Source organism: Heterocephalus glaber, unplaced genomic scaffold, assembly GCF_053883595.1.
Source record: "Heterocephalus glaber isolate CG9 unplaced genomic scaffold, H.glaber_assembly_v1.0 deba00001175, whole genome shotgun sequence".
NCBI classification, from domain to species: domain Eukaryota; kingdom Metazoa; phylum Chordata; class Mammalia; order Rodentia; family Bathyergidae; genus Heterocephalus; species Heterocephalus glaber.
Window position 1 is genome coordinate 151,857 of NW_028258207.1, and position 26,926 is coordinate 178,782.

The window sequence follows — 26,926 nt, forward strand, 5'->3', positions numbered from 1 at the left end:
ATTCCCCCGGCCTTGCCCTGCTGGGTGGGTCCTCCAACTGTCCCTCAGAGAAGCTGCAGCAGCGCCTGAGTGGCCTGGAGTGTGGGAGTGGTGTAGTGGCTGCCTGCCGAGCCATGACTCGTGTTAGGGCTGCAGGAGCCAGCGGGGGCTGGAGCAAAGTCAAGGCATCCACAGAGGTGGGCTGAGGACACTGGAGCTGGCTGCCCCAGGTCACCCCTAAGACAGTGAGGGGGTGGAACAGTGGTCAGGGAGACCGCGCCCCTCTGGCTGTCAGAGGGTGGAGGCCGGGTGGCTCCCAGTTTCCTATCTCAGTCGGAGGGAGGCCAAAGGAGCCCTGGTGGGTCCACACCTAGGACCCCAGAGGTCCAGGAGCTCGGACTGGAACAGGACCACACCCTTCTTGTCAATCGGTCCAATGGGAATTTGGCGTTTCCTTACATTGGCACGAGATCCATGGCTTTGGCACCAATAAAATTTCCAATAGTTTTATTTCATATCACCATCATTACAGACATCTAAAAATATTTACTCATTGCTTCCTGGAAACTATATTTTTCTTTCTTTCTCTGAACCACTGCTAGATCTTGAATGTAACCATTAATAAAGACACACACACACACACACACACACACACACACACATACCACAGATTTTTTTTGGTTTTTTAGTACCGGGGCTCGAACTCGGGTTCTTGAGCTTGTGCAGCAGGCGGAGAAACCACTGAGCTAAATCCCTGGCCCAATACCACAGTTTTTTAAAACTACATTTCAACAGGATCAGCATTCTTGGCAATTTCCATAGAAATGGTAACTACTGGGCCCGGGATTTAGCTCAGCGGTTTCACCGCTCGCTGCGCAATCACAAGGACCTGAGTTCGAGCCCCAGTACCAAAAAAAAGAAACGGTAACCATAAGTATTTTCTTTTATGCATTTAAAAACATGATTCTGAGAGGGCCACAGGCCTCATCTGACTGCCTGGGAGCCATGATATAAACACAGTGGGACCCTTTGTGGGGAGTCTGGTTTACAGCCGGGCTTTAGACCCCTCAGGACCCGAGCTCCAGCTTAGCTCTGCGGTGTGCAGCCAGTACCTGGGCCTCACTCAGCTCCCTCTGAGCGGGGCGGGGCCCACCTTCCTTCCTTCCTACCTGTCCCACATGGAGTCACTGTCCTCGGTGTGGCAGAGCCCAGGACCTGAGGACTGAGCTCCTACTGTTCTGGGGTTCTCAATCCCATTTCAGAGCTCAGAATTCGCACCCCCTCCCCAAGGTTAGCTGATGCTTGGAGCCCTCAGGATGAGCCAGCCACTCCGCTGTGAGGCCTGGACCAGCATTTCCACATCTGGCCACTGGAGGGGGCTGGTTCACAGTCCTGATCCATCTGCCCAAAATGGAGCGGAGACCAGGCTCCTCCCCACCTGCCGGCCCTGGTTCCCAGCCCCTAACTCGGCCGGGCCTGCAGATAGTGCCTCCGTTCGCCCTTCCAGTCAGCTGCGGCCTAACCACCTAACGACAGACAGGCTGATTTCTAACATCACAGGTTCGCGTCTAAGAATGTCGACCCCGAACACAGAACAGGCGGGCCCATAAGCCCACTGCTCTTTGCTGCGGTGCAGCACTCAGGAGACTGGTGAGGTCACTTCGTTATAAAATGGGCTTTGTGTTGGATTATCTTGTGGGACTGTAGGGTAATGCAAGTGTTCTGAGTGTGATGAAGCTAGGCTGGGTCGCTGGGCAGGTGGCACAGCACTGTAATCCAGGGCTCTGGGAGGCTGAGACAGGAGGATCTCAGGTCCAAGCTTTGCCTGGGAAATTTAGCAATTTAGTGAATCCTTGTTTCAGAATTAAAGGAAAAACTTTAAAGGGCTGGGGGTGTAGTTCAGTGCAAAGGCCCTGGGTTGGGGGGGGGGGGCGGCGATAGGCTGGGCCAGACTGTGATGTTGGGTGGTGCAGGTGTGCTGGGTCATTTTCAACTTATAGTATTTCATCTTATGATGGGTTTTTGGGGTGTAACCCATCACAGGCCAAGAAGCTACTTGCGTTCTTTAGGGTTTGGTTTCCTCTGGTCAGCACTGCTTTATGGATTCCTCTCTGCCACGGGGGACGTGCACTCGCCCACGCAGCCTGCTGACAGACGTGGCTTTGCAGCAGAGGGTCTGGCTCGAGCTTGCCCAGCCACCCACGCAGGCTCGGAGCTCTGGCCTGGTGAAGCCTCCACTGGCTCCCCAACATTCATGGATTTACTGCAGCTTGTTTATCCATCTCAGAGCTGGGGGACATTTGTTTCCGTGTGTGTGTGTGTGTGTGTGTGTGTGTGTGACTTAAACAAAGCTGTTATCAACTTCCTGTGCAGATTTCTGCATAATCGTGGGTTTTCATGTCACTTGGGTCAATACGGAAGACAGAATGGCTGTGCTGCAGGGGAGGTGTGTGTTTACCTAAGAAGCCGTGCGAGTGTGTTACCCCAGTGGCTAAGACCTTTTCACATCCCACCGGCCAGCAGGGCAGTTCGTGCCCCACACGCTGCGTACTCCGTAGTCAGGCTCTCCAACTCAGCCATGCTAATAGGTGCACAGTGGTAGCTCATCCTGTTTTAATTTGCATTTCCTTACATGCTAGGGGATAATTTACTATGCTTATGTGCCATCCATATATCTTCTTTGATGCTGGAATCTTTTCAAATATTTTCCTTTATTTTTTATTTATATATTTATTTATTTTTGATGTACCAGGGATCGAACTCAGGACCTTGTGCTTGGAAGGCAGAAGGTGGCACCATGAGCTAAATCTCCTGCCCTGTTTTCGGTTTTTTGAGGCAGGGTCTCCCTTTGTAGTTCAGGCTGGCCCTGAACTCACTAGGTAGCCCAGGCGGGCCTCAAACCTGTGGCGATCCTCCTGCCTCAGCCTCCCACATGCTGGTATCACAGGCATGCTCTACCTTGCCCTTGCCCATTTTCCTGTACAAATTTAACTATTAAGTTCAAAGAGCCCTTTCCATATCCTGAACACAAATCCTTTATCAGATACAGTAAATCCTTGGTTTGTGAGCATAAATCATTCCAGAAATATGCTTGTAATCCAAAGCATTGATGTATCAAAGCAAATTTCCCCAGAAGAAATAACGGAAACTCAGATGATTCATTCCACAATCCAAAAATATGCATATAAAGACGATTACAATGCTGTAATGTAATACAAAATAATAAAGAAAAAAAAAGAAAAATAAACAAATTAATCTGTACTTACCTTTGAAAACCTTCATGCCTATCCCAGAGAGAGAGAGAGAGAAAGAGGTGCAGATGGGTAGGTACAGATGATTTGATAGAGATATAGTATAGAGAGCTAGGTGTACAGATGACACAGAGAGGTAGGGAGGGAGATGGGCTCAGTTGTGATCACATTACAGATATCGCTCAAGACATCACCTGTTTATCAAGTTAAAACTTACTGGAAATGTTTACTCATCCAGTGGGACACTCGTGGAGCAAGTTACCTGCAATCCAAGGTTTCACTGTACGTGAGTTGCAAATATTTTCTCCTACTCTGACTTGTGCTCTGTCTAAGCAGTCTTTTGAAGATTAGAAGCTGTTCATTTTGGTGAAGTCCAAATAATTAATTTTTTATTTTATGGATTATCCTTTTGGTGTCTCACCTAAGAAATCTTTGCTCACTCTCATGTCATAAATATTTCCTCCTATGTTTTCTGCTAGAAATATTACAATTTTTTGTCTATGTTTAGGCCTAAGAGGACACCGGGGGCCTGGCAGGCAACAGGGCCCTGGCCATCAGCTCCAACAGGGCGCCCCGCTCATGCACAGACCAGCTACAGTGCCCCAGAGAGAACCCCCGGGGTGGGCAGGACCGGGCGCTCCCAGACAGGCACTCACACAGTGCTCTATCTCAGCCCAAGCCCCCTTCCCTGAACCTCAGAGCCTGAACTCCTCGGAAAGGTGTCTTCCACGGTTCGGCACTAAGGGGAAACAGCCACGTTGCCCCTTAAGATCAGTGAAACTGCTCACACTCTTCAAACCAGAACTTCAGAGCACTCACTCTGCCAGACCCGAGCTGCCCTCCGACGACAGATATTAAAACAGTAGAGGCGAAGCCCTTCGGAGCACACAGAGACAGAGAGGTGACGCGCGGTCCGGCCTTCGGGATGAACTTCCAGGGTGAGAAGCAGCCACGGAGCCTGAGACCCCAGGGGGTGCGCTGAATGGTACGGGATTGATCCGGTGAGAGATTCCATGGCTTCCGGGGCTGGGGTGTGATCGGGATTCGCTTTAAAATACTCCAGAAGGGAAAGCCGGACATAGGCAGGTGTGGTGGACACTGAATCCAGCACCTTGGGAGGCTGAGGCAGGAGGATCTTTGGTTTAAACCCAGTCTGGGCAATTAAGTGATTTAGCAAGAACCTGTCTCAAAATAAAACAAAAAAATTTACAAAGGTGCTGGGCATGATAGTGCAGGGCTGTAATTCCAGCACTCTGGGAGGCTGAAGCAGGAGGATCACAAATTTGAAATCAGCCTGGGCAATTTAATGACTTAGCAAGATATTATCTCAAAATAAAAAGGGCCAGGGAGGTAGCTCAGTGGGAAGGCCTTGCATTAAATCTTCAGCACCATAAATAAAATACAATACAAATTTTTAAGTGGCCGGGGATGGAGCTAGGTGCAAAGGCCCTGGGGTCAATGCCCAGTACCACACACAGGTGTGCACTCACATACACACACACACACACACACACACACACACACACACACAGAGCCCTGTGTGGCCACCAAGCCCCAGAGACAGCTGGGTCTGACCTGAGCAGCCCCAGAAGCCCCTGCAGGCTCTGGGTTCGGGGCAGCAGGTCAGAGGGGCTCTGGGGCTCGAAGACCCAGGGACTTGGGAGAGCTCCCCCGCACTGGGGCCAGGTGCTCAAAGGGGGCCTTGGGACCCCCTGCTCCCCGCCCCACCCCGGCTCCCAGACCTGTGCTCCTACTGCGCTGTGCCACCCCCACCAGAGGCTCAAACCAGGGTGGCCCTGATATCCCCCCTCCAGTGCTGCAGGGTTAGGCCCAGGGGCGCTGTACCCGAGCTCCATCCCCAGTGCTCCCTCCTCTCTTTCTGAGACACTCAGTTGCCCAGGTGGGGCTTGAATTTGGGACCCTCCTCCCTCAGTGTAAGTGCTTAAACTCCTGAAAATGGTAGGGGGATTGGTGCTGCCTTTTCCTTTGCCTCCGAATTCTCTGGGGCTTGGTTCCTGGTGCCGAAGAGGTGGAGGCCTTGTGCTCTTCAGCCACCGTTGGTGCAGACACTGTTAAGGGAAAACTGGCTCAGTCTTTGCAGGAACCCCATGCCCACTGCTCTGCACTAATTTCATTACTATTAAATATGAAGCGCTAGAGCCAATTCTAAATACAACACTCACAGACATGGTTTCCGACTGGTTAGTGTCTAGCAACATTAGGACCCCTGTTCTGTCCACGTGTTCAGTTGTTTTTGAGCTTACCAACACCAAACTTGGAATTTTTCTTTAACACTAATAGTTGCATTTCGGGCATCATGTCTAAGAGAAGTAGGGAGACGGCACCCACAGAAATACGGACAGGCTCGTTCACTCCAAAGACTGTTAGCTGTGTAAAGAGAAGTAGCTGCTACAGAGGCAGAGAGCCCCGTAAATATATAGGGGGAGCTCACGGAACACAGATGCCCCTGCCGCATGACTGCAGCCACGATGGGACAGCCCACAGTGGGGTGTGCCAGGCAGAAGTTAGGGGGAAACCAACACACGCCGGCAGGGATGAAATGTGCCCTCCAGGGCCTCAGGCTGCTCAGGTTCCCTCAGGGTGGGGACCGAGCCCGGGGCCTTGAGACAGGTCCTTGCTAAGTCACTAAGTTCCCAGGCTGGGCTGGAGTGTGCCATCCTCCTGCCTCAGCCTCCCCGAGTGCTGGGATGACAGGTGTGGACTACGTGTGATAAATCTTACAACGGTGGCAGCAGGCCAGGGAGAAATGTGGGGATGTCACCAGCAGCGGGGAAGGATGGGTTCGCACAGGCGAGCAGCTACAGCAGGCGCACTTCCTCCCAGGCCGGGCTGTGGCCTCTCGCTCTTTGGGGTTTCTGACAGGCCCGTAAAAGGCTTTCTGCTGAGAAGAAGTTCCTGACATCTTCAGTGAGGTTTTTCGACTTCTCTTGGGTGTGGGTAGCAGCCAAGGTTTTATCTTTTCCTGTGGAAGCTGTGTCTTCTTTTGTTTTTTGTACCAGGGATCGAACTCAGGTCCTTGCGCTTGCAAGTCAGGTGACAGAACAACTGAGCTAAATCCCTGGCAAAATTTCAGTAATTCATCCTTTAATTTTTTGTTTTCATTTTCTTTCTTCTTTTTTTTTTTTTTTTTTTTTTTTTGATACTGTGTCTTCTTGGTTTTTGTTTTTGTTTTTGGAGAATTGCTATGTAGCCCAGACTGGCAGCCTCCAGATTCGGCGATGCCCCGTCCCAGCCTCCCAGTGCACTGCCACACCTGGAAAAGCCTTAATCTTCTCACAGAGCTGACTCTGGGCACCAGGATGGTTTTATTTTGGATGTTTTTGGTTTTTGTCTGTCTGTCTGTCTTAAACATTTCAGGAAATGATAGGCTCGTCCTCAGCAAATCGCAGCTTTTGAGTCATGGCTGGTACTCCGATCCCAAATTACACAGAATACAGGGAGGAGAACACCTGAGAGTAGCCGGCCGGGGAGACTGGAGCCCCGTCCTGTCCCAGACAGGAAGACCCCAGAATGTCTACCCAGCCTCAAGGGAGGGGAGGGCACCCGACTGCAGGAATCTGATCCGAGAGGGGCCGGGAACAAGGGTCCGGGCTGTCCGGCCAGCAGGGCGGCTGTGGGCGCTGCCTGCGCAGGGGGGAAGAAAACCAGCCAGGGCCTCACGGCTCCGGGAGGGAGCGAGGACGGCGCCGAAGGCCCTGCGGGGCCACACGTTACGGCTCTGCTCCTCCAGGAGGCGCTGTTGCCCTGCATTTTGTTGACTATGCTGCATTTACTGGGGAGGGAGGGTGTACGGACAAAATTCAAACACAAGATTCTGCCGCTTTCAAGGGCTGCGCTGCAGAAAGGAGGAGGGAATCCCTCTTCATCCGTCAGAGGCCAGAGACCTGCATCAGCCACTCTCTACACACTAAAATGCCACACTTCTCCGACACGTGGATACAACCTAGGACGCCCCAGGGTGGCCACGCAGCCCTGGGAGGAGGAGAGCCCTTGGGACACTTGGGCAGGAAGGATGAGCCCCCATCACGTTCAGCGGGGAGAGACATAGGGGCCCTGTGGTTAGTTAGCAAGCTTCAAGGAAAGATATTTGAACGCAGATACTGGAAACAGAACTCCGAAGAGGCCGCAGTATTTGTTTAGTGAAATGTTAGGGATGCGTGAGAGCCTCTGAGTGCTTGTTGGTTCAGAGCTCAGGGCTGAGAGTACGAGGCCGCATCTGGATGACGGAAGCTGCCTTCTCCCAAAACAGGGTCGCGGAGGACGAGTCCCGGTGCCTCCCGCTGGCAGGATGAGGACTCAGAGCAAAGCCGCAGGCCAGGACAGCGTGCAGGTGCGCAGCTGCTGGGCAGGAGGCCTTCTCCAGGCCTTCTCCTGCCAGCGCTGAAGTCCTGGAGCTCAGGGAGAAGCTGCAGCAAGGCCCCTCTCCTCTGGCCCCAGGGTCCCCACCTGTGGACTCCGAGTCGGTCCTGCTCTTCCCATTTGCAGAGGCAGAGCCTGAGTGAGCTGACAGCCAGGAGTGGGAAAGGCGGAGAGTCGGGGAGTGCAGTTGGGCTCCCTGGTGTCAGCACTGGGGTGACTCAGCCTGGCCCGCCAGGGGTGGCCGCCTGCAATCCAGTCCGGCTCGCTGCCCTTCCCTCCGGCCATGTGGTGCTGTTCGGGCATTGCCTGAGTCACCCCTTAATAAGAGCCGTTGCCTGGAGCACAGAGCCGTGTGCCTGGCTTTGCACCCTGGAAGCAAACCTGTCTGGAAGTTGGCATGCCCATGTGGACATATGGACAGCAACTTTCCTGTGCCCGCCTCTTCCGAAGACCACAGGCGTCACCTTGCGGGGCCTCTGCTTCCAGGAAAGGGGTCGCTCACACACTCCAACCTGGGTGCCCTCCCCCTGGCCCGCGTGCCCCTCCTCTGCACCCAGAGCTCGCCCTTCTCCCACTCAGACCAAACCCTCCCCACCAGGAGCCAGCGCTGGGCTTGTCCCACTCCCTTCCTGCTAAGAAACCTCCAAGAATCCCCATCAGCCCCAGAAACCATCAGCCTGTCCTGAATTAGGCACAGTGTAACTGGCCTGCGGTGAATTTCCCTCTCATCTTCAGACTTTCCAGAACATTCACACTCAGGTGGCGCTAGCAGAGTAACAGGCGCCAGGTGAACCTGATGTGGCTTTCCTTGTCTGAGATCAGGCTGCGCTATAAGCACCCTTGGATTATCTCAGGGGCATTAGAGTTTATGAACAGAGCGCTTTCCTGCCCCTGTTGGCTTTTCGCCTGCCCTTTCAGGCCTACAGTTTTTATGGGGCAGATTGCAGGGTGTGTGGCCGCCGAGAGGCAATTCCCCTTTCCCTCACTGCCTGACCATCCTTAAGTCCTTACCGGGAGGGTTGGGGCCTCTCCCTATGGGGCCAGAGTCCAGGGATGGCGACCACCTACAGAGCTTTCCATGCCGACTGCTGGCTGGAAATCAGGAGTCCTGAGGGTCAGTCCAACCTCACAGTCTGAGTCTCCTGCCGGCCCACACCACTGGTCCCCAGAGGCACGGGCACTCCAGGTGCCCAGTGTGCAGCCTACAGCTCAATGTCTAGCAGGGGCTTGGGGACCACTGGATTCTTCTATCCTTGCAGCACCAGGCTTTAAAGGCTTCCAGGACCTGGAGATGGACTTCTAGCAAGGTTCCTGCACAAAGAAACCCAACATGTCAGAGTCGTACTAGACGCTGCGGTAGCTGAGTGCTGGCGGTGACTGAGGCTCACACACGGAAACTACAATTGGGCTGGGGGGACAGCGTGGGCAAGACCTGATAGAAGACGCCGTCCGGACGTGGGTCTCAAAGGACAAAGTGCTTCAGCAGGTGAAAAGCGGACAAGGGAAGGTCCAGTGAGTGGAACAGGCCCCCAGGCAGAGTGCAAGTCCTCCACAAGTGCCCCGGGCGCCCTCCAGGGCATGCCGCCAGTCAGGCCGCAGAGCAAGTCTCAAAAACCTCAAAGACTGCAATGATACAAAGTGTACTTCAGGGGAATACAAGTCAAAATCTCGATGAGATACCACTCTACACACACTGGGATGCCCGGAATTCAGAAGGGGGATCATTACAAGTGTTACCGAGAACCTGGAGAGCCCTGAACCCTCACACACTGCTGTGTGCAGTATAAAACCTGCCTGTAATATCAGCAGGCATCGGTACAAAAGTGCATTTGTGATGTGTGTATTTGTAAATATACATACATATGCAGAGTCGCCAAAACACGGATACACGCTTCGGGAAAAGAAACACCGGGATCAGTATTTTAACGCCAAATTTATTCAGACATGGTGAGATGAGTACAAGTCACCTTTGGCCTCCACAGTGACAGGAGGTGCTCAGAGGGGGCCGTGAGCCCCCAGACGCTCAGTGCCCTGAACTGCCGCTCGGGGACCTCGCTCACTGAGATCGCCGTGTGTGCGTGCATTTTCACTTTCTTCCCTAAGGGCCGGCAGTGCAGTGGGTTTCCTGCGATACACGGCATCCTCTAGGGTCCCTCACACGAGGGTAACACCATCTGCTGAAAAAACTTCATAGTTTTCCTTTTCCTGAAGTGTGTATACATTTTTTGGTGGACTTTGTATTTATTTTTATTTATTTGGTACCGGGGATCAAACTCAGGACCTTGTGTTTGCCAGGCAGGTGCGGTGCCACTGAGCTACATCCCTGGCCCTGGACTCCATATTTCTAAACAAGTTGTGGTTGATAAAGATTCTGACAGGAAATGGAAGATTAATAAACACGTTGTAACCAGGCAGGGTGCTGCATGCCTGTAATCCCAGCACTCTAGTACAAGGTACCAGAATGAGTTACGAGGATCTCAAGGCCAACAGCTGCCTCTGTGGAAGCCCCAGCGGGTCCCTTAGCCATGCTGAACCCGTGCCTGTGCTGGGTGGGGATCATACCACTTGACACAGCAGCACTTACGTGAAGGGTGTGTGTCAAGTGTGTAACAGTACTCCTAGAGCTCATGCTGGTGTTCAGCACGTTTGCTCAGCTGTGTGTGCTTCTGGTGGGAAACACTGGATATATTCATTCCCTGGAAAGGAAGAGGGAGGCCAGGGTCAGTTCACTCATGGGTCACAGTGTTCCAGGTCCGGGTTAACCACGATGCACAGCAGCCAGATGGAACCGGCCTTTACAAATGGCTGGGGGCCACACACGCCACAGGGGATGCAGTCTCTGGGGAGAGCCCAGGCTGCACGGTCCATGCGCTCTGTCCCACGCCCTCATGGTTCCCCTGGATGGCCTCACTGCACAGGCCACAAACCCCAGTCACTAGCTCATTTCATTTTGTTATTTTAATACTTACAATCCTTAAAAAACTCTTCTAAGCATCAAAAAGCAGAAGGATGTTGGTGGCTTGTACTTAATCGTTGATATGCTTGAGCCAGGCAGACAGTCTCTTTTCTGGTTTTCTCTGAGCAAAAAGAGCAGCACACAGTCACCAAGGGCCACCAGAATGAGTGAAGCATCTGTTTGCATAATCTACTTTTCTCCTAGAGCTATAAACATAATTGCTCGTTGACGGCTGGCAAAAGAGCCCATTAACCTGCCCTTCCTGTGATTTGGATCTAATTTGAATGTCAGCTACATTATGAGCCCTCAATTCATTAAGCTGACAAGACAGACAGTGCCTCTTCATCAGCATGAGGTAAAAGCCTGTCTGCTGGCCACTGAGCCTGGCAGTGACTCTGAGGAGAGGCAGCTCATCCAGACAACAAGCAGGCTGTAGAAATCCTAAGTCGCTGCTGGGGGAGACGGAGCAGGCACAGTCAGTATGACAGGCAGAGGGCTGCACAAGGCAGCCGGTGTCACCTCTGTGGCCAGGCAGCCCGGACCCCTTCCTTGGCAACACCAGCAAGCTCATCAAGGCCACAAGCTGCCCTAGCTCCTGCAGGGCAGCCATTCCCATTCGGCTCTCTGCTCAGATGGACAGAAAGGAGGCAGTGGTGTCAGGGCACACCCAGGTGTGGGATGGGCCAGATAGCTGATCCACCAAGCAAGCCAGGAAATTATGGCACTAGTGACAACTGAGGCTAGAGGAAGAAAATTCAGACAGGAAGACAGACTGGCCAGGTTAGAGGAGAACGAGATGTCAGTGGAAGATGGAGGGTACGGGTGGAGAAAGTGAAATGTGTTCCCTGACTACCGTCCCTCGGTGGTGTAGGCCCAGTGGCGTGACAGGAATAGGAGCCGTGGGTTGGCTGAATGCGGGTGGGAGAGTAGAGATAACAAGTTCACTTTTTTTCTCCATATCTGGGGAAAAAGAAAACAACACGAAAGCTAGAGAAGAAAGAATCTAGGAAGATAATTTTTTCAATAGAACAATATGAGAAGCCTATATTGAGAGGAGAGAGAGGCAGAAATTACAGATGAGAGCAAAAGGCTGATAGTTTGAGTGGCAAGAAATGATGGAATCCAGTGTGGCGTCTGACTGGTGCTCAAATGGAGGAGGACGCTCAGGACCAGAAGAAATGCACAACACGGATGCAGGTCAGTCTACAGGAGGAAGGGGAAGGAAGCGGACAGAATTTCTCAACGCACTCAGTGTGGAGGGTTAGCAGTCATGCTAGGAATGGAAGAGGAGACTGATGGGAGACAGGAGGGGTTGGGAAACTTGAAGGTCTAAAGAAGAAAGGCGATTTTCTTGAGGCTGCCTTACCGGTTACGGCTTAGAGACAGGGCAGCAAGAGCAAGGTACTGATTTGGAGGGGAACTAGCATGTCCTTAGCATCCATCACATCCCGAGCGCTGTTCCTGGTGGCTTACGGGAGGTCAGTTACATTACCCAACTCGATCCTGTGAGGTCCTTGCCTATTAATACCCCATTTTGCTGATAGAAAATTTGAGGTTCCAAAAAGCTCAGTAACTTTGCAAGGCCGTGATGCTCATAAGCATTCAAGCTGTATGCAAAGCAACGTCTGCTGGCCCCAAGAACCTCACAACCCTGGTGCCCACACCAGTCCCACTTTCCACTCTGCCCTCTCCTCACTGGTTCTTGTTAGTGTTCTACTGCCCAGAGCAACAGGAACAAATCATACTAAGTCCATCAGCGGAGCAATCAGAAAAGTGTATTTTTGTTCACTGCTACATAAACACATAAATCCGACTGTCATTTTGGTTACTAGTGGGAAAATATTTTACATGCTTGATTAAAAGCAGTGATATAAAAGTATGAGATTATGTAAACTAAAAAGATAAACTGGGGGCTGGGGGAAGAGCTCAAGGGTAGAGTACTTCCCAAGCATGCACAAGGCCCTGGGTCCAATCCCTAGTTCCACAGTACCACACCCGTGTGCACACACACACAAAGGTAAACTCTGCTTTTTCTCTGCTAAAGTACACCCTACTGGTAAGCACCTGATCTTTATGATTTTTACGCAAATCCTCAGTAACTAAATACATTTTAATATACAAAGCACACACACAAATGAAATTATCAATTGTGTTTATACATTGGCTAACTAGGACCTCAAGCAAAGTGCAGAAATATCATGATTAATGCATACAGTGCTTACTGCCTGCCAGGCCATGTTAGGATTTTTTATCATTTAACACTTGCAAGCGTTCTATCAAGTAGGCCTTATTGTACAATGAAGAACTGAGTCACGGAGTGTCTCAGTAACTTGCTGAACACCACAGACCTGTAAGCAGCAAAGCAAACTCCAGAGCCTGTGGTCTGCGCCTCACAAAGGGGAGTGGCCTAGATCGGGCTGTCATTCCCATTCTAATCCACTCCACTCCCCGACAAGAGCCTCAAAGGCACCCTGCTCTTAAAACATCCTGCTCCAGCCCTTCAAGGCACATCTCATAGGACACGGTCCAAGTTCTTTAATTAGCATCAAAAGTCCTCCTAGCCACGACCCAGGCCTGTTTCCCACTAGTCAGAATCTGCTTCAGTCACACTTTTTTTCCCACTTGCTGGCCCCATGGCTGAGCTGCAACCCCAGTCCACCTCCATGCTTCTGCCCACCGTGTGTTCTTTCTGAAAAAACCTTCCCAGTTGATTTGCTTTCTGTCCCCTTCAGGGCCCATTCATGCCTCAATCCGAAGAAGCCTCTGAAACTGCTTGCTGTGACATCTACTGAAATTCCCTTCCAGGCCCTTGCAGACTGTCTCTACACACCCTTCTGTCTACCTACTCAGACTTCGGGCCAGGGACCGAGTTCTTAACTTGAGTCCAGTTTAGGTGGCTGGCACAATGTACATGTCCAACAGCCACTCACCGTGACTCGCATCTCTGGGAAAAGACACCTGTGGATATTACCAATCATCTCAAAAGGTTCAAGCTCCATTTAAAACAAAGATACAGCATTTTAGAAGAAGATGTCAAGGAAGGGCAGTGCAGCTTTAGGTGGGCCTTGGCCTGCACAGCCTCTGGGTTTAGAAGTCTCTCCCTCGTGGTGGATTCGCTCATGTCTGGCAGCTACTTGTGGCAGAGCCAGGGAGTCTCCCACGAGGGACAACAGTGAGGCTGGCAGACACCTTGCACTGCCTCCTCCTGTAAACGAGAGGATAGCTGAGCCGATCTAATACCTGGGAACCCAAGTCACTGTTTAAGTCTTCTGCACCCAATTACGCTTCAAATGGCACACAGTAAGAAAAGAATAATACATCATGCATTTGTTATTAATTATAATGTAATACTGTCACTACTGTTTCCTTGTAACATGATAGCAAATAAAATGTAGCAGAATAATTTCCATCTAAAAAAGCCTTCCGAATCATGATTGCTTGACACTGAACTTAGTACCATTTACCAAGACTTTAGTTTATACCTACTAATGAGAAAGATAATTTCTCATACAAATAGCAACCAAACTTCAAACAATCTGACCTGAACAGACGTTTTCCTCAGTTATTACATTAAACTTGGGTAAAGTAGGCACTTGTTCTAATTTACAAGAAGAATTCAAGTTTTCTAGAATGAGGCTAAGGTCATTAATCATGCCGTGATAACTAAAAACGTCTCACTGTGGAACAAATTCCATGGTCTATTCCATGGTGAAGCTGGTTTACCAGGGCGTGAAAAAAAAACAGCTTCCTAACAATATGGTAGTTGAGAGTTTTTATACTCTTGAAACAGTGAAGTATTTCACTGGCGCAGAAAAGAATAACAGCATATTGTGCTAAAGTTAAAAATTCTTTTTTATTTCTAGAATAGATGATGCAGAGCAAACAGTTTAACAACACTATCCACATAATAGACTTATTTCAAACAGGTCATAACAAAACCAAAAGCAAGGCTGAACTGTAGCTTTTGAACCAGTTTTCCCTTCCAAATGATCTTGCTTTCATTGTCCACATTTTGTTCCAGTGGACCTGACGCTAAGTAAGTTACAGAGCTTTACTGCAGTCAAATCCAACGAAACAGCACCGTTCACATGACATAACTGTCAATCACTTCACCACAACTAGGATCTGAAAAGCAAGCTGAAAATCGCCTACCACTTTTATTAAAGTTTCTAGTTTTAAACTACAGTACAATAGTGAGAGGCCCGATCCCATGACCTGCAACGGGTTCTCCAGAGGGCTCATTATTCAGTCTGTCAGGAAGTACGCCAGCTAAACTATCCAAATTCTGAAAATCTGTACTCTCAGGAAAACGGGCTAGGTGATCTCTCAGGTCCCTCTAAAAACACAACCTAAATCTTCAGACAAAATTTAGAATGTGTTGTTTTAAACCATGTCTAAACATTTACACTCTGTCTTGCTCATGAGGCAATGCTTTGAAGATGTGAATTCCTGGGGGGAAAACTGTAACCCACCTGTTGTGGCTGTGTCCAGATGTGCCCCAAAGCCTCGTGTGGCCACAGGTGGGGCCCTTCCAGAGGTGGCTGCGTCTAGGGTGTGTGACACTGGGACTGACTCATGGTGCAGTGCTAGGCTCAAGGGCAGTAGGGTTAGGGTGTGAGTGCTGCCCGCCCTGAAGGCCTGGACAAGACAGAAGGGGTAGAAAGAGCTGTGATTGTCCTTTGCTTGCTTTGCTTTCTGCTGCTCGCCAGGAACTGCTCCCGCTCTGCGAGGCCCCTCCGCCATGTGCCACCCTGCCTTGGAGCCAGCCGACTATGGTCTAAAACCTCTACAAACTATGAGCAAATACACCTTTCCTCCCTTAACTTTGAGGGTCAGGTATTTTGTCTCAACAACAAGAAAAGTAACTTCGACGCCATCTCATTTGTTTCATGAAGGCCCTGCCGCAGAAACGGGGTCCCATTGCTACACTCCTAGCCAGACAAGGGCTGTTATGCACCATACAACCCCCAGGGAAAGAAAAGGGAAATGATGCATTGGCCTTATTTCAAAACAATGAGGAAGTGAAGCTGGTTTACCAACACAGACTTTTTTTTTTAAAAAAAAGGATCTTGCTATGCAGTTCAGGCTGGCCTTATAGTATGTAGCCCAGGCTGGCCTTGAACGTACAACGATCCTCCTGCTTCAGCCTCCTGACAAGTCTATTTAAATAATTTCAGTAGAAGGTAGCTTTGTTTCAACTTGATTTCTAACTCACTACTTCAAATATTAATAGACTTGACTGAAAGCTACACCAACTTTGTAACCAATCCTATTATAAAATGCTATTTTTTAAACAATGTATTATGTTAGAATTGAAGAAATGTCTGTCAGTACTGATGTCTAATCTTCTGTGACATTCTTTCCTGGCTCTGTTCGTGCTTTCTCCCTTAACCTAAACTGACAGGGGAGTCACACTTTCATCAAAAGATAAGCCCTTCTCCTCCAAAATTCAAGTCACTTCAAATTGGATCAGACCAATGGCAACCCTGTTAAGTAATGTCTAACAATATCCTCAAGAGAAAGATTTTGGGGAAAAAAAGAGAGAGAGAAAGATTGTGCGGGACAAGTGCACATCTTCCAAGCAGTCAGCTGCACACTGTGTATAGATGTACAATACGAAAAGTCATGAGCTCAGTATACATAAAATTGCAATTCCTTTCCTATGTCCTACAAATTACCTGTTGTTATGGTATGCCTCCCAATTATGGAGTAGAAACAATTTCCTAGTTTACAACCCTGGATCTCTGCTACTTACCAATTACGTGACTTTTTTTTTTTTTTTTGAGACAGGGTCTATGTAGCCTATACTGGGCTGAACTTGTAATCCTCCTGCCTTAGCCTCCTGGGTGCTGGGATGACAGGTGTGCACCATCAGGCCTGGTGCCACACGACCTTTATCACCACCACGTCTAAACACAGTTGTGTAATCGGTGCACACCTACTGCATAAGCTCCTTGCCTTTCTGCACAATACTCAACACTCCCATGCCAGGCACTGGGCGCACACTTCACACAGACTTCCTCACTGACCATCACTACTCTTACTTCTGTTGATAAGTGAAACAAGTCACACTTTGAGGAGTTAAGCCCAAAGTGGTGGTGAGTATGTTACCAACCTGACATCCACTCGGGTCTGCCTGGCCCCATTATCCCACTCTCTGGAAATCAGCAAGTTAGCCAACACTACTGTGAGGTGCACACATCCCCTTCGGAAGTGAATATGCCTTGGCCATTGCTGCTGGTGGACTTGACTTTGTATTTCCAGCATCAACGGCTGTATGACTTCTGGTTCAACTTCATGTTGGCCAGCGGGGCGCTTGGATTTTAATAATCCTGAGAGCGTCCCTGATTATCCCTATTTGTCTTTCAAGTCCTCCAGCTATTGGAAATCATGTTTCTTCCTTTATTGAGTTCCTACTGAGCACAAATCCAGTATCCGAGAAGACAAGATACGCGACCTCAAGGAATGAAAGCTACCACACAATCAAGATAGTTTCACATTTACCACACGTAGCATGAAATGCGTCCTACACGAGTTTTTGCTCAGGATTTTCAAACTCCTGGGCCCGTGGTACTTGGTACCCCTGCTGGCTACAGCGCGGGGCGGTCTGCCTCGTTTCGCTCTACTGAGATCTAATTCAGATAATCTGAGATCTAATACAGATATGCCAGCAGTACACTCCGATACCCGCTCCGTGACAATCAGGAGCCGGTCCCCAGAGGCTGATGGCAGGCAGGGCTGCCCTCCCTTCGAAGAGACCCCCGCTCTGGCCCCTAAAGCAGACGAGACAACGCGCATGCGCGGCGGCCGGCCGCCGTCGGGCCGGGGACAGGCGCGGGCGCCCCCAGCCCCTCCGCTCCCAAGCAGCGCTCCCGGAGCTCCGGCAGCCTGCGGGGGGGAGGGCGAGAGGAATCCGACGTATTCAGGGACCTAGGCCAACTCCAAGAGACCTGAAGCGAACCCGGCTGGGCTACTCTCACGTCCCGCACGATCCGAATGCGGGAGCCCCGACGCAGAGCCCCACCCACCCGCGGCGCCCAGCCAATCCGAGACCCGTTCAGGGCCGCCACTCCCAACGCGCACGCGCTCGCGCACGCACTGCGCTCCCGCCCACATACCGGCTTCTGGCTTCTGATTGGATGACGCAGCCTGTGGACGGGACGTGTAGAATCCCGGCGGACGCGGTGCGCGGACTGAGGCCAGAAGCCGGTGGAGTTTGAGGGGTTCCGTGGTTTTCGGTGAGTGAGGCGCGAGGGCACTGTGGCCCGGGCGCGCGGCCGCGGCGGGCGGGAACCGGGGTCTGAAGGGACCTGAGCGGGGAGGGGTCCGGCAGGGGGCGGTGCCTGGGAGGGAGGGACGGGGCGACGCTCGAGTGCCGGGCTCCTGCGGAGGCGAAGGTCAGGGCGACAGGCGGGGCAGGGGCCGCCGGGCCGCGGGGTGAAGTCGGGGGGTGGTGAGGGGGGACGTGGCGTGCTGGGTGGACTTCGGGGGGCGCGGAGCCGGCAAGGTCACCGGAGAGGCGGAGGCGGGGCGGGGGGAGCTCCCATCGGGTCGCGCGGCCGGGCCGGGCCGGGCCGGGCCGGGCCGCCCACGCTGCCGGGGGAGCGGGAGAAGTTTCTTCCTGCCCAGCACGCCTGCCGGTGGAGACGGCGAAAGCCCAGCCTGAGGCCCCTGGCGTGATGCAGCGCGGTGCTCGCCTGCTCCGGCCCCTCCTGGGGGAGCGCCTGGGCTCCTCTGCGGGGCTGTCCCCAGAAGGACTCTGCTTCCGGAAGGACCGAGGTGCCCTCCGGGAGGACCGATGTCAAGCGAGCTCTTACAGGTCCACTGTGCGTGCTGTGTACCGGGGTTCCCCGGCTTCACTGTGCCCAGTCACTTTGAAAGGGCCCCTTGCAATGGCTTCCCGGCCCTGCCCCAGATTTGAAACCGAATTTCCAGGTCTGGGCCGGACCGCCTTCTTCAGCAAGCGGACAGGTGACTGATGCAAAATCAGTTTGAAACCAACTCTTAGAGTAGACAAAAGCTCCTGTGGCCAAAATGTCAGGTCGTGAAGGCCTTCAGACTGTGACATCCCCGGATGCTGGTTAGATCGTTGCCCTTTTACCTCTTATAGGTTCCCTTGTATTTGGGAAGGTTTTCAGTGGTGTGTTCTTTTCTTTCTTTCTTTTTTTTTTTTTTTTTTTTTTGAGACAAGGTCTCACTCTGTAGTTCAGGCTGGCTTTGAACTCACTATGTTGCCCAGGTTGACCTCGAACTCGTGGTCCTTCTGCCACAGCCTCCCGAGTGGGAGTCAGCCCCGAAGCCCCAAGGAGGGACCCAGGTGCTCCCCCAGGAGGGACAAGAGCAGGCGATCACCGTGCTGAATCATGTCAGCTGGCCTCGTGCTGGGCTTTCCTGTTGCCACTGGCAGGTTTGATGGGTAGGAAGAAACTTCTCCCCACTCCACAGCTTCCTGAATGCTGGGATTACAGGCCTCCGCCGGCACGCCCAGCCTCAGTGATGTTTTAACTAAGAATAGTTCAAGTTCTACAAACTGTCTTTGACAGGTTATCCATCCCTTGTTTTGCATCTGATTGGCTGACAGAAAAAAAGAAATCAGGATGGGTGAAACACTAAAGCAAAATGTAGTGAAAAGATTTAAGATGATAATCTTTAGCTGGAGAAGTTAAATGGAGAAGATTCCGTGTAACTTTAGGCATGACGTATACATTCTTTACAAATCGAAGACACATTGTGGGCTGTTGTTCAGGAATGGCTTTTATATTTTCAGATTAAATTTGTACCAGCATCATCAGATTGATGATTTGCTAATTGTCAATCAAAAGAACCCTGGACCATGTATCAGGAGAACTGGGTTCTAATCTTACTTTGCCAGAGATATGTTCCTGGTGTTGAGCAATTCATATATCCTTTTAAAACCTTTTCCCTATTTGTCACATAAGGGTATCGATAATCATGTGGTTCATTTGTTACTCTCAAATTATGTCATTTGAGGTTATTGATCTGGAACATTTAAAAGAATAACTGAGTTTAAATAGCTGTAAATCATAAATACTTGGGAAATTTCTAGGTGGTAATTGAGATGATTATCAAAATTTTATATTTAAAATCTTTCAGATATATACTATGTTAGAATTAGGTAATTTATAGGATGATATAAAGCTATAATTTGAACTTAGAATTTCTAACAACTGTGATATGTGCTGGATTTTTTTAATAGTCATCTTTATTAATTTTATCCAGAAATGTGCACATGATGTGCTCTGTGTCCTTTAAAGCAAATAATAATCACAAATTCCCCACACCCTGATTCTTAACTGCAGAAAACCAGATCAAATGTCCTACCCGTAAAGCTTCAGTTTCTGTATCACAGGTGAGGAGGGGGGAATGAGAGCTTCTGTTCTTCTGTGCAGAGTTAAGAGAGAGTCGTCGTCCATCCTTGTGAAAGTAGGAAAAAACTTTCGCTCCACAGGCCTGCTGGACTTTCATGCACATTTGAAATAATTAGAGGAAAACTACCAAGTTTCTTGCTTTTTTTTGGTACCTGGGATCAAACTCAGGACCTTGCGCTTGAGAGTCAGGAGTGGAGCCACTGAGCTAAATCCCCAGCCCTCCAAATTTCTTGCTTTTAAAGACAATTCTCAAGTGATTCTTTTTTGAGGTTAGGAATAATTAAGGCAAAGTAGAGAAACATTGCACAAGTTTTTAGTTTTAAAAAGCATTGTGGTCTGTAACTGTTTTGTCTCTTGTGGTTCCAGGGAACCAAGACCTCCTCAGTTTATCATTTCTTTTTTCATAGATAAAATGTAAAACTGGTTAAAAAACACACACACTTAGATCTGTGGAGTCTGACTTTTTAACTGATTAAACTCTACAAATGTACAACTTTTTCACTATTTCTAAATAACTTGAGAATAATCTTAACTGTTGAGAAACATAACTTGAGGGGCCGGGGATTTAGCTCAGTGGTTCCGGCGCCTGCCTCACAAGCACAAGGACCGGAGTTCAATCCCTGGTACCAAAAAAAAAAAAAAAAAAAAAAAGCTCACTGAGAAACATAACTTTAAATGTATCCAAAAATCATTTTCTGGTACTTGTTGCATACAGGGCATTGCAACAGGTCATGGAGATAGATACAGATAGCTACAGACAGAGCAAGTAAAGGCCTTGGCTTCCAGGATTCCAGTAAAAGAAAAATTAAACTAATAGCTATAAGGGCTGCTACCCAGCTTCTATAGGATTGCATAACCAAAACACATCATAAATGTAGGGAATCAAAGAAGTCTTTGCAGAGGCCAGCTAAGATGCAAACCTGAAAAAGTAGGAGTTAGCTAGGAAAGTTCCTGCAGTTGGAAAGTGGGGAAACAGGAAAACTCTTGACTGGAAGGGCAGTCAGCTTGTGCAGAGGCTTAGAAGCATAGAGAGTGTCTCAAAGAAGTTTACAGTGTGGAGGTGGAAAGGAGATGAAAGGATTTGTAATGAACACAGTTATATCTGAGGAGTTTATGTGTGTGAATAAAGGCAGCTAATAAATATATCTGCCTAAAATACAGTGTCTAAGACCCTTCACCTAGTCCATTTATGCTATTTCTTCCAATCAAATCTTAAATGTTTATGAAACTTCTCAAACCTTTAGCTAAAGATATGAGTCCATCTAGAGTCAGTTCTCATTGTCTCTGCTATGTTATTGGTAATCACTTTCATCTCTTTTTAAAAAGTATGTCTATTTTGAATCATTAATTATTTTTGTATTTGTTTTAGTTTTTCAGATATAATGAGCATCCTGAACCTTGAGCTTATGGAACCTTGTACATAATAAAAGTTGAGGAAGGGTTTAGTCAGTTAGGAAGTAATGGCATATAAAAAAGAAAAGATCTAGTTCTTCTCTGAATTTTCTCATCTGGCTGAGGTTTTCTTCTCTGCCGGATGCCAACACTGACTCTCTTCAGTGCTGCTGAGGCTTGGGGGTACATTTTAAACTAAACATGCTGCCACCACCACCCCAGGGCTGCATTTTCAAGGGTGTTCTCTGCCACTGACCTTCCTAGAATAGCAGGCTCTTGAAGGAAGGTCTCCCTTACTGAAGGACATGTGCACATGGAAAATCCAGAGTGAAGGTCCTGTGTGGGCGATGGGATTTGGCTTTGAGTTTTGTAATGGGCGCTAATCGAAGACTTGTTCCTTGCATACTGTGCTTGACTCCCGTGTGTTACCTATGAGTGAAGCTCACTGTCAGTTCACAACTGAATACACAGTCATTGTGACAAAGGTGAATTGAATTTGTTGCTGCCATGTTGTGATGAATGCCCACACCCTCCTGAATAGAGAAGATCCCCGAATGGGGCAGAGCAGCCTTTGCTCCTTCTGACAATGAAGATGACGGTTTTTACCTGCCCCCTTATTCATACAACTGTCAGGCTAGTATCTTGCTTTTTTGGGGTACCATTTAAAGAACTGATACTATAAAAAGAAGGCAGAGAATTTTAAGGAGGAAGCCTGGAGAATGTGAGGAGGATTTGTCAAAGAAGGCAAATCTGAAGTTTAGAAGATACCTGTTCAATGAAAAGACCCGAGGCAGTTCCATTTTGTGCTGTGGTGATGTTTGATAACCCAGAGAAACCCGAAGGCTATATGGTTTATTCACTTAAACATATTTAAAAGGAGCCATGTCTAGCAACGTTATTTAAAATAAATCGTTGTCTCTAAAAGGAATAAATAATAAGGTAAACATTTTAGCTATTCAGAATGACTGTACTCTTATCCCAAAAGACAAGCATCATCAGTAGTAGAGATTAGTGTAATGGGTTGCAAACTATTCAGAGATGAGAACTGAAGCCAGGCAGCAAGTAGTTGAGGGCAGTGGGTCTGCACTTAGCTACACTTGAGAGCGGTTAGTAGGGTTCCCAGCATGATCGTGGACAGGCGGCAGGAGCGACTACTGTGGTTGAGTAACTAGAAATTGTCAAGTTGAAGTTGGGTAGAGAAGAAGATAGCCAGAAAATTAATAGCTGGTCCTGTAATTGATGAAATTTTAATTTTTTAAAAAATTGTACTGTTTTTAACAATATGTTAAAAAGGAATTGGTATATATAACTCTAAAAGTGGCTATAGATTAAAAATAGTTAATTTCAAAAAAAATTTTTTAATTCATGGATAACACCAGGTTTTTCATGGAAACTAGGATATTTTGAGTTCATTCAGGTATTTAATAATGTCTATATGGCTCTAATTACAGAATCTCATAGAAATTCTCTTTCAGGAAGATTCTTCAGTCACTATGTCAAGCAACACGGATGTTTCTCTTTCTTCATACGATGAAGATCAGGGATCTAAACTTATCCGAAAAGCTAAAGAGGCGCCATTTGTCCCTCTTGGTATGTTTGATCTTGACGTGGTAATAATTGTGCTATGTTTGAAACAACAAAAGCGAGGTAAACTTGTTCCATGAGCATAACCTGAAAGAATTTACTTTCACATTTGATTGTTGAAATATGCTGTGATGGTGTTATATAAATCCCATCACAAAATTCCTCTTTGTATATTCAGATATCTTGTTCTTTTGTTTTCAGTAAATAATGTTTTGGGGGATTCCAAGACCACCCTCAGACTCATTGATTTGCCAGGACTCAGACTCATGTTATAGTCATGCTTATGGTTTATTAGAGGGTACATGGGTACAAGTTAAAGTCAACTTGCATGCAATCCCCATGAAGGCCTTGTGACACATATAAAAAATAAAACGACATGATCATCTCCAGGGATTTAAAAATCAGCACATTAGAATAGAGTTTACTCTAGAAACGAAAAGCAAATAGCAATTACACTTAGTGTTGAAACCCTAGAAACATTCCCTTTAAAGTCAGGAATGAGCCAGGGATACACGTGAACATTGCTGTTGTTTGGAACTCCTTAACAGTGCATAAGACATGAGAAAACTAGAAAAACAGCTAGAACCAATCAAGAGAAAAAATTGCTGTCATGAAAACATCTAGGAATATCTAAGACCCAGAGAAGTTAAAACTATAAATTTACACTGAAGGACATGAGATTTGAGGGGAATAGATGTCCCATAGTCTAAGATTTCCAGGCTCCTGCAGTTCTGTTTCTCATTCCTAATGTTTTATACTGTATGTTTTTTCTCTGTCTTTGACCTGACTTTTTAGAAGTTTGGCAGCTGTCTATTCTAAGAACCACTGCTATTGTTCTTTGGGTTGCTAGTGTAATTGTCTGAGTTTCCTAATTGCACAGGCTTTACTTTAACCTCAGAATCCAGATAGAAGCATCTCTCTTCTCAGAGGTTAGCAGTGTGTATTTAGGGCTATTTTATATTTTGGGTGATTTTGGTTTGTATGAATGCAGTCTAAGAATATAGTCTTTTTAGAATTTGGAATATGTGTCTTAATAATTGACTGTGTTTTGTCAGTTCTATAGCTGTTTGAAAGAAGGTATGATCTCTGTCATAAATTAAAATACTAAATTATGATTCATTTAAAAACGTTAAATTTAAGCTTATTTAATGGTGTTATTCTAAAAGAGACATGTTACTTTTTCCTATTTTATCTTCTGTTATAATACCCATGTGTTGCTAACCATTTTTGCTTCATATGTGCTATTGTTATATTGATTACATTATTTAAAACTTTATTTTAAAAGTTTATGACTTTTTAACTCTTGCATGTCATACTTCTGTCTCCTATACAAACTATATGTCCAGGTTTTGTTTTTCTTAACCCAGTAGAGGAAGTGAACTCACATTAATACTTACCCTAATAAGCTTTCTCAGTTTTATTTCTACTATCTAATTTATGTTTTCTGTTTGTTATACTTTTGTTCCCTTTGTTTTTATTTTTCTTGTAATGATTTGGAAGTTCTGTTCCAATACTGCTGGTGATTATTTTTACATTATTAATTGGGATATAATTTTTTTCATTTTCAGTATTAAGATGAACATACATTTATTTTCTAACTTAAGACTTTTAGCACTCATATCTTTGTTGTAGCAGTTATAACCTTAATTCCAGGTTAATTTTCATCGCTAATTTTTCTATATTACACTCATTTTGAAGGAACCAGTATAGCTTTTACTAGCTTTATTACTATTATATCTCACACATGACTCCTATTTATTTTCTTCTCATTTCTTTTCTGCTCACATCTTCTTCCTTCTCCTTTCCTTCCTTTCTTTTTCTTAGACAGAGTTCCAAGGCTGAGCTCAAACTTGTGACCCTCCTGCCTCCACCTCCCAAGTGCTGGAGCTACAGGCCTGTGCCACTGTGCCCGGCCAGTGCATTTGTTTCTTACGCTGCTTTGATCCGCTTTTTCCATTTGTCTGGATTCTTTCCTCGGGGTGTTTGTGTGAGGACACAAAGGGTGTACACTTTGCAAACACGCATGGTCATGCTCTGAATGTTTCTGCCATCAAAGTGAATGGAGCTTGGCTCTGCGGGGAGCTTATAATCCTGTATCAGAGCCATAACATGCAGCCTTGTCTTCTGCACTGTACAGTTACCTTCAGGAAGGAAGGTGGAACAGAGAGTGAGAGTTAGAAATTCATCCCATAACTGAAGATAGATACTCAGCGCACTCGTTTTGTTGTAATGATCATTTATTAGCTTAATTCCCTGGTGCTCTCTGAAAGGAATTTTTTGTATGTACTGGCTTCACAAACACACACACTAGTTTTTGTTTTGTTTTGTTTTTTCCTTGGAGGTGAGGGTCTGGCTAAGTCACTTGCGTCGCCCAGGCTGAGCTGGAACTTTCCATCCTCCTGCCTCAGCCTCCCAGAGTGCAGGGTTTGCTATTTTGCTGAGAAAAAAATTAAAAGTTCTGTAAATTAGCAAAGTAATGGTCCCATAAGCCCTCTTGTAAAAATAATAGCAAGTAGGGCCGGGGATTTAGCTCAGTGGTTTCACCGCCTGCTGCGCAAGCGCAAGGACCCGAGTTCGATCCCCGGTACCAAAAAAAAAAAGAAGAAGAAGAATAGAAAGTAGATTGATGGCATAGTCCACTTGGTTTCCTCCCCTGATACCCTAACACACTGTGACTGCTTGTTTTACAGGGATGGCGGGCTTCGCAGCAATTGTTGCATATGGATTATACAAACTGAAGAGCAGGGGAAACACTAAAATGTCCATTCACCTGATCCACATGCGTGTAGCAGCCCAAGGCTTTGTTGTAGGAGCAATGACCCTTGGTAGGTTCCTAAGGAAATTTTCAAATTTGTAGTCAGTGCAATTCTTTTTTTTTCTTTTGGTACAGGGAATCAAACTTGGGACCTTGCGCTTGCGTGGCAGGCGGTGGAACCACTGAGCTAAATCCCCGGCCCTGCAATTCTTTATAGACAGAACAAAGTAGATGGTTTTAGTTGACATTGAAGTAGTTTAAAAATATCACTTATTTTCATGCAAAAATAATTAAAGTAGTTTTACTGTGATGTATATCAAGATATATAGAGAGTGAGGGAGATTCTATAATATAGTCTAAGATTTTTTTACAAAGGAAAAATCCTTTTCACTACTGATTTTATAATTTCATTGAGGGTGTATACATGCAGACAGGGTTGGTGGTAACATGTTTTATGACAAAGACGTGTGATTGGTATTTTACTGAGTTTTTGAAGGTGGGAGAGATTGTCTTTTAAAGTGTGGACATTAACATGCTTTTGTTGCCATTATCATTTATTTATCTGGTATTATATAACAAGATTGACTCCTTTTAAAGATGCCAGGTATTGATTGTTCTTTAAAAAAATATTTCAACACTGTGAATGAGTCATACTGGCCTTGAGTAACTGTAGAAATTTATATATAAAAAGAGTTTCAGAAATTTAAGTTATTGAAGAACGCAAAAATGTAATCCTCCATGGGTCTTGTTCCCCCCACTAGTAGTCGGTGCAGGCTAGTTTTAGGTGGCATATTGGCTATTCTGTCAACTGTTTTGTTTTCTCTTAATGTTGAAGGAGATTGCAGTGCCTAACTCACTTTCTTTCTCTTTAGGTATGGGCTACTCCATGTATCAGGAGTTCTGGGCAAAACCTAAACCTTAGAAGAAGAGACGCTGTCGTCTTTTTGGAAGCAGTTGTTTAGTTAGACATCTCATGTTGTGGTTACATATTTGTGTCAAAAATAAATCATTTGAGTTGTTTGGACTGTATTATATAGTATTTTGAATAATGGTTTTTTCCTTGCAGACTTGATGACCAAGTGAGTAGTGCCTAGTTCACGAACTGGGTCATTCAGGGAATCAAATGAAAGAATCATGTCACCTAAAAGCACTCAATAGTGTTCAAATGTCCACCTTTCTTTTTTTTGGTACCGGGGATCGAACTCAGGTCCTTACATATGCGAGGCAGGTGGTGGAACCA

General features: G+C 47.3%; 1 protein-coding gene and 2 long non-coding RNA genes across 5 annotated transcripts; 2 read left to right on the forward strand and 1 right to left on the reverse strand.

The window, feature by feature from the left end:
* The first annotated feature begins 1,384 nt into the window (after window positions 1-1,384).
* Window positions 1,385-9,491, forward strand: LOC106008735 (uncharacterized). Its single transcript, XR_002394632.2, has 3 exons — window positions 1,385-1,629; window positions 3,406-3,512; window positions 3,739-9,491. It is a non-coding gene; the product is annotated as an uncharacterized LOC106008735 (long non-coding RNA).
* A 33-nt stretch (window positions 9,492-9,524) lies between these two features.
* LOC110348989 (uncharacterized) lies at window positions 9,525-17,819 on the reverse strand. Of its 2 annotated transcripts, none has more exons than XR_015451077.1 (3): window positions 17,685-17,819; window positions 10,580-10,687; window positions 9,525-10,306 (listed from the first exon to the last, which is right to left on the reverse strand). It is a non-coding gene; the product is annotated as an uncharacterized LOC110348989 (long non-coding RNA). The 2 variants fall into 2 exon arrangements; XR_002394640.2 differs by lacking the exon at window positions 17,685-17,819 and adding an exon at window positions 15,039-17,579.
* Higd1a (HIG1 hypoxia inducible domain family member 1A) lies at window positions 17,665-26,715 on the forward strand. 2 transcript variants are annotated; one of them, XM_004835086.4, is made up of 4 exons: window positions 17,665-17,804; window positions 22,823-22,937; window positions 25,622-25,756; window positions 26,559-26,715. In XM_004835086.4, the coding sequence occupies exons 2-4, from the start codon at window positions 22,841-22,843 to the stop codon at window positions 26,606-26,608; spliced, it is 282 nt and encodes a 93-aa protein (XP_004835143.1). In that variant the 5' UTR covers window positions 17,665-17,804; window positions 22,823-22,840; the 3' UTR covers window positions 26,609-26,715. The 2 variants fall into 2 exon arrangements, with proteins under 2 accessions (XP_004835143.1, XP_004835144.1); XM_004835087.4 differs by lacking the exon at window positions 17,665-17,804 and adding an exon at window positions 17,913-17,963.
* Window positions 26,716-26,926: the final 211 nt, after the last annotated feature.